This window comes from Talpa europaea, assembly GCF_964194135.1.
Source record: "Talpa europaea genome assembly, chromosome: 7".
Classification (NCBI taxonomy): Eukaryota; Metazoa; Chordata; class Mammalia; order Eulipotyphla; family Talpidae; genus Talpa; species Talpa europaea.
The window spans coordinates 103,844,221-103,856,222 of NC_140074.1; the positions used below are offsets into that span (position 1 = coordinate 103,844,221).

The 12,002-nt window shown below is 44.1% G+C and overlaps 1 protein-coding gene across 1 annotated transcript in view; it reads right to left on the reverse strand.

Annotated features, from left to right (window-relative positions):
* Positions 1–12,002, reverse strand: part of SHC3 (SHC adaptor protein 3) — a gene marked incomplete at its 3' end in the record, with an annotated part of 120,053 nt that overhangs the window by 30,776 nt on the left and 77,275 nt on the right. Inside the window, exons 6-9 of the mRNA XM_084237942.1 lie at positions 8,050–8,101; positions 5,087–5,213; positions 1,372–1,522; positions 378–465 (exon numbers count right to left, since the gene is read on the reverse strand). Of these exons, the coding sequence (XP_084094068.1) occupies positions 378–465; positions 1,372–1,522; positions 5,087–5,213; positions 8,050–8,101 (418 nt within the window). The remainder of the gene's footprint in view (positions 1–377; positions 466–1,371; positions 1,523–5,086; positions 5,214–8,049; positions 8,102–12,002) is intronic.

A 12,002-nucleotide genomic window follows, 5' to 3' on the forward strand; every position in this document is an offset into this window, starting at 1 on the left:
TAGAAAACACTTCAGAGATTCCCAACCAACTCCAGATTGAAATGGATGGAGGCATCTCTGGGAGGTCACTGCCTGGGCAGCACCCCTGGCCAGCAATCCCTCCAGTGGAGGGAGCTGGACCGTCTCCAGGGGCATGACCACAGGGGCTGCTGAGGAGAGCAAGCCAGTCCTTGCACCTGGCAGCATCATCTCAGGAAGACCATTGACATCCCAGACAGCCCTTTATTTCATCTCTACAATCATGTGGGGACCTGCAGCCCCACAGACAGCAGGTATTTCTGTGGATACGCCACCACTCCCCAGGAGATGACCCACAGGGAGGGGAGCACTTTACTTTCCTATTTTTCGTTTCTTACCAGCCTCCCCACATCTCTCACCTTGCCTGACAGGTGTTTGCTGCCAGTCTTCACCAAACGGGTCTCCGAAGTGTCGTCCCTGGTAGTAAGTTTGCTCTTTTCCTGCAAACTATAAGCACATGTTAACACATAAAGGGGAAAAAAATCACTCTGTTCTCATGTCCTCATCTTTGAGAGCTGCGGTAGTGTAGAGAGGTCACTGCACTCCTGATCACACCCAGATTTCCCTTCATGCAGCACAATGGGTGTGAACATTTGGGAAATAAGCTTGTGTGGGTGTGAAGAGGCTGCATCTCATCAAGAATGCACACTCCCTGTTCTTTTCACTACTTCACAACCCTCCCTATGTGTGGCCATAAATTGAGCTCCTCCACATGCAGCTGCAACACTCAAATGACCAAAAAGAAATTCCAGCTGGAGAAGCCCTACGAGTCAGAACATGCCCCCATACACCCTCATATCACCATTCATGCCCAGGCAAGCCCCCACAGTTGATTCTGTGTCAGAGGTGTGGACACTGGATTTCAATGCTATTTTGCCACATTTATTGGTGCTATTGTCACTCAGTAAGGTAGACATTAAATGGATATAATAACTCTAGAGAAAATTGCCACAGTAGTATTTTGAGTTGGAGAGAAAATCAGAGAAATGAGTTAAATAGAAAAACTTACAAAATTCTCACCATTTTAAAAACTTATAGCCACTCTCTTTTCAGAGACACCAAAGCATTTAAAAAGCCTCAGTCTCTCTCTCCTCCTGATTAAGATCACAGTTTAATAGGATGTTTCCTAGGATGGAGAGAGGAACCTCAGACTCAAACCTCAGGAATCACAATTTCATTCCAAGACTTTGACTAATAACATGTGATGTGGAAACAAGAGGCTCCCCTAATTTTCTCCTTTGTGAAATCCAAGGGGAGAAAGTTTGTGAGTTATTCGGACAAAGATTATCTGAAATACCAGCCTGAAAATAAAGTTCAGTTAACCACCATCCAAGGAGGAATGAGTAAGTTTACCTGGGCTGTGTCAGGAGCCTGGGGTCTGGCTTTCAGTCGGGCATCCACAAACCCCCCTGGAGGGGGTGTCTTACTTGGAATGCTGTTATAATATGGGCGATCCGAGTTCTCTCCCTCCTCTTCTGTCCACGGCTCATCCAGACTCTGCATTCTGTTAAATCAGGATTTTCAGGGGGCCAGGATTTTCAGCTTGCAATCAAAACCAACAATTCTAATGTCTATTATCACCCCTCAAGCATCTAGGTCTCAGGCATGTGTGGAAAGCAAATGAGGGTTTAGTCAAATATGTCTGCCTTATTTATAGCTCTACTCTTTGGGAAATTCCAGTCATATCTGAAACAGGAAAGGACTTTTTTAAAAGTACATTTTAATTAGGAAAGAAAGAATTTATATTTAAAAATAACTAGATCCCTAGACACAGACACACATTTCCTAAATCATGAAATTTATCCAACACAAAATCAACTAATAAATGGAGATTTAGTGGTAATAGAGGAAATGACAAATTAAGGAGCTCTGAAAACTCTCTCCTCAAAAGCAACAGGAGAGCTAACAAAAAAAAATTTTTTCCCACAATTAACTTTTCATAAACCTGGAAATTAACCAGATGTTTGCAGCAATGAGGGAGTATTTATTAAAAACAGAACAAAAAAATAGCTGTAAGAATAGCACTTTTGTGGCATTTTATCTTGCCATTTTACCTTCTGATCTTCATAGTAGCCTTGAAAACCAACAGAGCATATGCAGGGATCACCAGCAGCTGGACAGTCAGGGAAGGGTGCAGCACAACATTGAGGAACCTTGGAAGTCCCATCTCTGAGAACTGTTAGTCTATGGACCATCTGGACATTCTCTAGAAGGCCCTACCCCCAGGGCCATCTTTGTTTCATGTGATATAGCACTTGCCTAGAGGGGAATAAGCCTCTTCCACAGGACTTTTGTAAAAAAAAAATTAGAGGCAACTGTTTTAACATCACAGCTCCCTGAGGCAGTGGATAACATTTGGGTCAAAGAGCAGCCTAATCAGAAAGCTTAAAAAGACAAGATAGGAAATGAGATGTCCATAGGGACTTTAATAAGCTTCTACAAACTTCTAGAAATCTACAAGGTCACATGTATGATAGGGTAGTGTGCATGTATAGGGCTGTGTGCCTGCTCAGGCAAGGGGTGAAGAGTTCCTAGTTCTCCTCTCTGGCTGACCTTATAACCTGTACAAGCAGGAAATGGAGACTTAGCAAGGTGTGCCCAAGACAGAAACACAGCCTCTCAGCAAAGACTGGGAGAATGAACATTCCCAGGCATTTAATGAAACCTCCATAATGTTAACTAATAAGTGAACTACACAGAGTCGTCAGTAGCCATATATGACGAGAAATACAGACTTTACGGTGTTAGTTTAGAGAACTCATTAAAACAAGCAGTCACAACCCGAGGAGAAGAGAAATCTAATTTGGCACATTATATTATTTAAACCTTTCAATTTCAACAAAAAAATATGAAGCATGCAACGACAACAAAAAAAGTGAAACATGCAAAAGCCAAGAGCGTATGGTAACATAAGAAAAACACCATCAATGAAACTGCCCCCAGGGAAACTCACATTTTGGGCTAACTAGACAAAAATTTTAAATCAGTTACTTTAAATATGTTCTGAGAATTAAAAAAAAAAACACACATGCAGAAAACTAAACACCAAGGAATGTTGTCTAACCAAGTAGGGAATATCAATATAGAGACAGAAATAATTTTTAAATAACCAATTAGGTATTCTAAAGTTGAAAACTGTAACAACTGAAATAAGAAATTCTTTAGAGGGGCTCAACATCAGGTTTCCACAGGCAGAAGAAAGCACAATGAATAAAGAAAGAAAAACAGAATTTAGAAAAAACGAACAGCCTAGAGACCTCTGGGATGCCATTAAGGAAACCGATCAACCCATGATGGCAGAAGAGTAGGAAAGGAGAGACAGAAAGCGGCAGAAGATCTTTTGAAAAAACAATTGTTGGGGGAAAAGGATGTCCCAAAGCAAATTCCATATAGGCTTTGTGGACTCCACCCCCACCCCAGGCCAAAGCCAAAGACACTGGGAACTCCAAATCCCATCACCACCAAAGGGAAGGTGGCTGGGACCTGAGGGTGGGGTTAAGCAGCCAGGTGGATACAAAAGGCAGACACGTGGGCTTTGGGGGGCTCTCCATTTTTGGGCTCTTAGCCAGCTCGCAGCGTCCGGTCAGCTCTGAGAGTGACTTTGGGTTTCCAGGTCGTCGGATCGGGTAGGACGCATTAAAGACTTTATTTCCCTATTTTCTCCCTGAGTTGTACATTTTCCTTATTTCCTTTTCTCTTGTAAATAAACTTTTTATTAACCCTTTTGCGTGTGTCCGTAGTAGAGTATTCGTAAGTCCCTTTAAAGCGCGCGGGTGAGGACCCACAGCCAGGAACCCGTTTAATATCGGGGTTGCTCTATAACACAATGACCAAAAACTTCCCAAAATTAATGAAAAGCACTGATTACAACCAAGACTCTCAAAAAAAAAAAAAAAAAAAAAAAAAAAGCCCCAAGTAGGATAAACTCAAATTTCTCAGCAAACAAAGACAAAAAATAAAGTCTCTTTCAAGACAGGTGAAAATTTCCAAGAGATGACAGAAACCTCCACACTAATGAAGGCAACAGCAGATATTGCTTCTGGACTAAGTCACAGAATGTGACTCTAGAGGTTGGGGAAAAAGGGAAAAGGGAAATGTAAATTTAGGAGAACTAAAGTTTTATTCACAGTAAATATACTAAGATAGCAAGCTTTTCTTATGCAAATTCTATCAAGGATAAAGTACTGAATACTAAATATGCCCATTTTATTTCCTTTCAATTTAATTTAATTTTTTTTGCATTTTAAAAAGATAGGTTTATTAGGAAAAGGAGAAAAGTAGAGGCACCTGCATAGTCATAGGCAGGCAGGAGACCTGTTCTACTTCCTTTTTAATGCTTGATGCTACATGAAATATTCTTAATGCCCTTAGGAAACTCAATGGTAGACCCTGAACATTTTTGTAATAAACTAAATGGTTTATAAATCTTGTTCTTATTTACTATTTCGCCTAACATTTAAAACTGCCCAGCCACACTTATTCCTATCTTACAGAAAAAATCTCTGAGATGCAGATCAGATTAGAATTATTCAGGACCACAGAAAAGGCTATGAGCTCTGAGGCCACAGAGACCAGCACATCAGAAGGGTCACTGCTGCCCCGAGTACAGGACCTCACCGAGGGAGGCTCTGAGTCAGGCTTGGGCTGACCACGATGGCAAGGACATTGGGAAGTGCGTGACCTGCATGATGCAGACCCGAGGAGGCGACATGTGGATTTATCACGTGCACAGAGGAGCCAGAACGAGCACATATTACAATGTTTTGTGTAACCTTGGCTACTATCACTATAGTTTCAAGAAAATGCTTTTCTGAACATTCAGCTCATTGCCCACATGTTGCCTACCAATGTCCGTTTCTTGAGCCCCAGGCCAGCATTGGCCAGGCATCCCCAAGCCCAGAAAACACTGGGCTAGCACAGGCCAGGCGTCTCCAAGCCCAGAAAGCTCAGTAAGCCCAGTGCATCTCATGGCATCTATCAAGAGCTCACCTGGGGTGGCAGTTTGTGGTTTTCTCCTTCTGAGTGTAAGGAAGGTAGTAAAACACAGAAAGGGCACTGTGCCACTCACCGGTCATGGAGAGCAGGAATCTTGGAAGGACACTGCAGGTATTGCTTAAACCGGAGCTCGAAGGCTTGCCCGATGGAGCCAATGACGTCCTGGGCCAACCCATCACAGCATTCCAGAATGTGACAAGCTTTGAGAGCAAGGGACATGGGCCCGTTAGAGACAGACACTGACACTTCCCAGGTCCCCTGCAAGGAACCCTTCCTGACAAAGATGAGTCTAAAGCAACCTCATTAATGAGTGTGACCATCCCACAGCTCCCTGCACCTTGCCTACTTTGAGACTGGACACTCATGTAGGTTCTCAGAAAAGCATGTTTTGCTAAAGTGTGATATAAGTTAGGGGTGTCAGTCAGAGCAGGGGCCCTCAGAGGCCTGGAGCAATCTGTGACTGCTTTATGGTGGCAAGGGTGCTGAGGTAGGTTCTGTTCCCCTTCACAACAGTTCAATTATGTGTCCTGGAGTGCACAGTTCTGGTATTATTTTGGGGGGGACTCTTTGGACCTCACAGATCAGGATATCTGGCTTCTTGAGCTAAAATTTTCAGTGATTGTTTGTTTATATTGAGTTCTTTCTAGCATCCTTCTGGGCCCCCTGTGATATGGTATCATTTTGCTTTACATTATCCCAAAGAGTTCTTATACTGTGTTTTATTTTTTTTTAATTTTATTGTTCTATTTGTGTTTTCTCTGCCACTGTGCATTCAAGTTCTCTGATTCTCTCCATTGCTTGTATTTGTCTACTGTTGGGGTCCTCTGAAAGGTCCATGCAGGGGGCCGGAATGCAGAAGCCAACCAGGAAGCCCACCTGGGGGGCAGGAATGCGGATACCTGCCTGGAGGACTCAGACAATGAGCCTCCCCCCTCCCCCTACGAGTCTCATCTCAGACAAAGAACCTCTACCTGCCCCACAAACTTTTCCCGCCATACGAGCCCAACTACCCACCTGACCTCTCCTCACCCTATAAAACCCTGCTTCCCCCTAACAACGTGCGCGGCTTCACTGACCCCCGCCTTGGGTGCGTGAGGTCCATCCGGGGCGCAATAAACTTTCCCTCCCTTTGAGAAATGTAGCCTGGCTCTCCTTGTCTTTACCGCGCCGAACCTTTCACCCTCGATCATATTTTTTAATTTAGTTATAACATTTTTTTAGCTCCATTAATTCTATTTGTAGCAATGTCATGTTTTCTCTCTTACTGTGTTCCAGTTTCTGATCTTTTTTTTTTTTTTTCTAAATTCAAAGCATGGTTCTAACTGTTAACTTAAACTCATCAGGCAGATTTTGTAGTTCTATAGGATTGAGATCTTTCTCTAGGTTTTTTGTTACAACATCTGTGGTATGGTCTTCTGTCTCTTCATTTTTCGTTTGTATAGATTATGTGATAAGGAGTTTCCTTTTCTTGTCTCAATAAATTGGCTTTATACCAAGTTTACAAGTCGCTGGGTATAATCCTAGGTTTTTTTACCCAGGATCTTTAGGTGTCTGTTATTTGATAGACTGCTCTGCTAACCAGGGCATTTGTGCCAGAAGGGATGGCAGTTAGGAAGAAACCAGGGCAAGAGAGAACCAAAAACTCACTTCCAATGAGGACCTGGGTACAAGCTGCCTAAGATGTTGTAAGTTCCAAGATGGGTGGTGGGAATCCATAGTGACCCTTTCCTTAAGCCAATTCCTCAGTCAAAACATCTCAAACAATCTGATGTAAGCTTTGACTTCAAGTTGTGGTAGAACAATAAATGTAGCACTTTGAGAGGACTTAAGTTGAGACAGGGTCACAGCTAGAATTTGTTCTCTTTGGCTTTTGAATAAGAAGAATTACCCAGGTTCTTGCACCTGTTGTTAAGACCCAGGGGCTTTGAACTCTGGTTAATGACAGCATACCATTTGGTTGTTATCTCTTTTGTAAGCCACAAAGTTTGTGGTAATTAGTTACAGCAGTCATGAGGACACGATAAAACATGTCTGTTACATACAACCATGAAGATAAAAATGTACAATAAAGGGGACAACAGAGGATGATGAGTATAGAGTGATAAGGATGACCAGGCAAGGCCATCTAGAAGCTGACATTGGAGAAGAAGCCTCAAGGAATTCAGAGAACAAACCAAGGGAAGATCTGGGGCGAGAATGCACCAAGTAGGGGTCCCAGCTGGTACAAAACCCTGAGGCACATGCTTGCCCAAGTCAGAGGTCAGTGGAGTCAGAGGGGAAGATAGGGGTGTCATAGGAGATGAGAAATGGTAACAGAGTAGGGGTGAGCACACACAGGGTCCTGTGGATGTGGCGATGATGTGAATGAGCAGAGACAGGATCACACCAACATTAAAAAAGAACATCTTTCTGGGCCCTCGCAGAGAAAAGATCTCAGCAGAGCCAGCTCATGAATCAGTTAATCTGACTGGAATTCAGGGGCAATGCACCCCACGTTTGCACCCACCCTTCTTAGCATCCTGGGGTTGGAGCTTTTATTTTATAAATGATCAAAGAAATGGGGTGGTAGGTGTGGAGGAAGGGTCTATGCCTCTAGTCCCCGACCTAATCTGTGTTGGAGGCCCCAGCAGCTTTGGGGGTATAAGGAAACATGGCATGAGCTTGGGGTGGCTTAGTCGGCAGTGGATGCAATAAGGAGCTGGATTCAGGCAGAAGGACAGGAAGTTTTTTGAAAACTTCCATGTGTCAAGGGGCTATATATCCAGAATGTGAGTGGGGCTGCAGGATCCAAATCAGGTTGCCCAAACTATAGCAGGTGTAGCAGGGCATGTGTGTGTTTGCACTACAGTCGCCCAGTGTCTCCTAACTGGCCAGGTGTGTGCCACCCTTAACTGCTGCACACCTCAATCATGGTTACCAGTAAGACATGACACATGCTCACTTTGGTGAAGGGGTTGAGGAAATGAGGGGTATCCAGTAGTAATATTTAGCCAACTATGTACAGACAAGAGGTGACAAGGGTCAAACATTGCTTACCTCTGCGATTAACAGGGTCCTTGGCTACATATGCAACATAGTCTGTTGTGTCCTGCCAAAGAAAAATGAGGTGTGTGTGTCACTATCACAAACAATAGCACAGACGGACACAGTGCAATATGCCCAACGCCAGTCCCCCGAATCAAGTTTCTCAAGCTGTGCAGTGGGCAGGAGTCAAGGGCTTGCTATGAAACACAAGTGCTGAGACAGCAGGTCCGATCAGGCCTGATGTTTCTCATCTACAGTCAGCTGGCCCATGGCACTGGCGCTTCCGTCCATCCATCCTCTGAGCAGCCAGGACCTGAAGGCAAGCGTCCTCTGCCCACTGGGTTACTCAGGAGCTTGAAACTCCGCCGCCTGCATCCTAACTCCCAGATAATCTGACTGACCGGGATTGAACATGGAGCCTAAGCATCTGGGACATTCAAAAGCTCTCTCTCTAACAAGAACCAGGATTGAAAACCCTGTGGGCAGCTCTGTCTACATAGCAACCCTCACATTTGAGCTGGCCTCAGGATGTCTTCAGAGCTGGTTAAAACAAATTGCTGAGCCCCACTCCAATGACGCAAAATGTGCATTTTGACCAGCTTCCAGGAGACACTGCCACTGGTCTAGGGCCACTTGGCGGAACTTCAGACTCGCTGGTCCAAGGTTGGCTACAAACACCCCTCATGGGTGGATGGGATAGAAGAGTTCTTTGCTTCCTGGACAGAAATTGTGATTTAATCCTTTTAAGTTGCTACAAAATGTTAAAGGGGGAGGTCTTGCTGTTTCTCCCCTTGAACTGTTTAAATTCATTTGACCCCTGCATCCACTGCCTCGCAAGCATCTTTGCCAACTTTCCTCCACTAGCTAAAAACTTGACTAATTTTTGCTAAAAAATAAGTTAAAAACTATTTCCAAATAATAATCATACCATCTTTTGGTGACATGATTAACATGATTCTTTCTGTGTTTTCCTGTTTCTGCAATGAGCAGTCACAACTTTATAAACAGAAATAAAAGTTTCATCTAAATAAAAACAGGTGTCTCAGGACCATGGGATCCATGTAGAAGTGTCACCGCATGTGTCAGGTCTGCGTGTCCCTGCCGGCCTCCCATCTGATCAATGCTGGGGGAAGACCGTGACCTCATATGGGTCCAGCAAGCACGTGCATTTCTGTATCAAAGCCATCAGAGGAGCCAATAATTCTCTTAATTCTTGAAAGTGGGAAGACTTCCCTGAAAAGTTGACATTTCTAACATTCAAAAACAGCTCAGGGGGGCAATTGGTCAAGATCTCTGCAGTGACAGCTCTTTCCCAAGAGTTACTGCTTTGATACAAAAGTTCCAAGGCCATTGTGTTCAATATCTGAAAGATTCTCCACCAAGTTCTTTCACTGCTACTCACTTTGGGCAATAGAAAGACCCCTCCTCTCTCTACTGTGCTCCAGAAAAACAAAGGGAAAAGGCAGAATGAATGAGGACTGTGTGGGGTGCCAGGCCCTTTCTGAACATCAGCCCCGAACTCACAAGCACCCAGGAAATCGGGGAGGAAAGGCACTTTCAGCAACTCTCTCGACAGGAGGGGTGTTCCCTGCCGCCATTCTGCAGAATGCAGCCCAGCTAAGCTGCTTTCTCTTCCTGCTCAGCCACTGTCCACTGGCTCATTTACAGGCTAACTCTGGAAGGAGAGTGGGAGACAGTCAAACCAATCAATGGCCTGGGCTTCTGGTCATTTCTGTCAAGGAAAAATCTAGTTAAACTCTGAAGGTATTGGCAAAAATCTGGATAGTGACTTGTAATTACAGACACTTTCTGGTTTTAGGAGATGCTAATATCAGAGGGTTCTTAGGGAATACTAGTGATTCTGAAACTGAGATACATGGAACACTTGAGTTGGGCAGGCATGTTCTCCAATATCTGAGATGTCACCAGAATTTCTTTTTAATTTTGTGTCTTCGTTTCCATGATAATCATAAAATTAATGCGAGAATCTCCAGGATCATCTGAACCACTGCTGTGTCATGCAATCTCTGTGCCAAGATTGGCAGTTGGGTTTTCAGCATTATGGGTGGCAGCTTTTAAAGAATGAGAAAAGAACAGTCAGACCAGATGCCTTTGGCTCACGTGAAGCAAATTAATGTCACATTTGTGCACGATGATGTATGATGGAAGCGTGGACTTGAAAAGCAGAGCTCTGTGAAAGAACTGTCTGGTGCCCAGGGCAGTGGAGATCCTGAGCTTGGAAGACTCCACACCATGGCGGCCAATCCCACAGTCCCACTAGGAGCAGAGCTTCCGTTCAGCAAAACTTGATCCATCCTAGTAACCATGTCGCTTGGAAAGTTCCTGCCTTTCTGTGTTTACTAGTGTTTAACTTCAAAATGTGATTAGGGCTCACAGTTCAATAAAAAGCACAAACACAAGAAGCCTGTACATAGTTCATTTGCGAATGTATTTGAGTAACAGGATGAATTTGCATCAATACCAGTAGCATAGACAAGGAAATTCTTTTTCAAGCTGTGACTCTAGCCTGAGAAATTGCTGTGGCTCCAAGCGAGGCCAGAAACAGACGTGATGTGTCACCATCACTCAGACAGCCCCTCAGAAGCCAACACTAGCCCTCTCAGGCACAGTGGCAGAGTTACTGTTGTTCAGAACCGTGTTCCTCACATCACGCAGCCTCACAGCGAACGTCTAAGTTCCAAAGACAGGGTCTCTTCTGTACGTATCTGACTCTTTTCTATCTCCCTGACTTTCTGAGCCTGACCAAGATTCTGGCATTCTTTGGGTGATCATGTAACCCCACTAATAATAATAGGCCATGGTCAGTGTTGTGGTTTTTGTTAAGGGATTAACAGTGTTTTCAATGTGCCTTGACATTTCAAAATAGCATTTTCTTACCTGGTAAACTGAGGCACAACTCTCTAAGTGACATATATACTTGTAGCAAAACAACAAATAGAACTTGGTATTGGTTTTATTTAAAACATCTATTAATCATAATGGTAATAAACTAGTTTGGAATTGGTTACAGACCAGTTGGGAACTCATACATAATGTGAATTCACTTGGATTGGTTAAAATGGAAAGTAACCAGCTTTCCTATCCCCTGGCAACATGACATTTTCTGTACAGAAGCAGTTCACTGTCCTGTGGACATCTTGGAGGATAAAATAATTCCAAACACCAACCAGTGTGCTGTGCTTTGCCTTTCCACTTTCCAGGTCTCTCTCCCCATTCCTAGCTCCATCCTTCAGGTGAGGTTTGAGGCAAGCTCTTGATGTAAGTGTGCACTGCTGCTGCCTTTTATTTTTTCACATTGGGTTACCTTCCAAATTTAAGAAACTATGGTTCCTGTCGCCTCACAGAGCAGCAGCTTTGGGAGCGTCACAGGATGAGAGAGATTACTCAAAGTCCATGTGGAGCAATGAGAAGCCTAGAGTGGCTACACTGGAAGTAATGTGCAGCCTGAAGTCAAAGGTAGCTTTGCATTTATTAGTACAAAGGTGGGGCAAGTATGCAGGGTGTGTAGATTTGTGGGGGATGCATCCCAGGATATAAGCTAGGGTGGAGTGACCAGGAACTATTGCCTAGAGGGCTCCATTGTTCCAGCTAGTCAAAGCACATTATTTCTATTCGAATATCTATCTGCCTGATGTTTGCAGCAGATACTGGTTTCCCAGTATGTTCCACATGCCAGGACTTTTGCCCTTAGTGGGAGGCCTCCTGTCTGACTATACAGTTTTGCTAGATGAGAAAGAACTCTGGGCACTGAGATAATAGCCCTGAGAACAAGGAGGGCTGGGGATCCCAGATCTGGGCAGGCGGTTAGCAGTTGCAGATAGATAGAGATATAGGCAAAGGGAGTGGGGTGCAAACAGGGAATGTGCCTCTTCCACAGATACAATCTCTAGATTGGGTGGGTTTGATTGGAAGACAATAATTAGAAAATGCCACCTCTAAGTCAC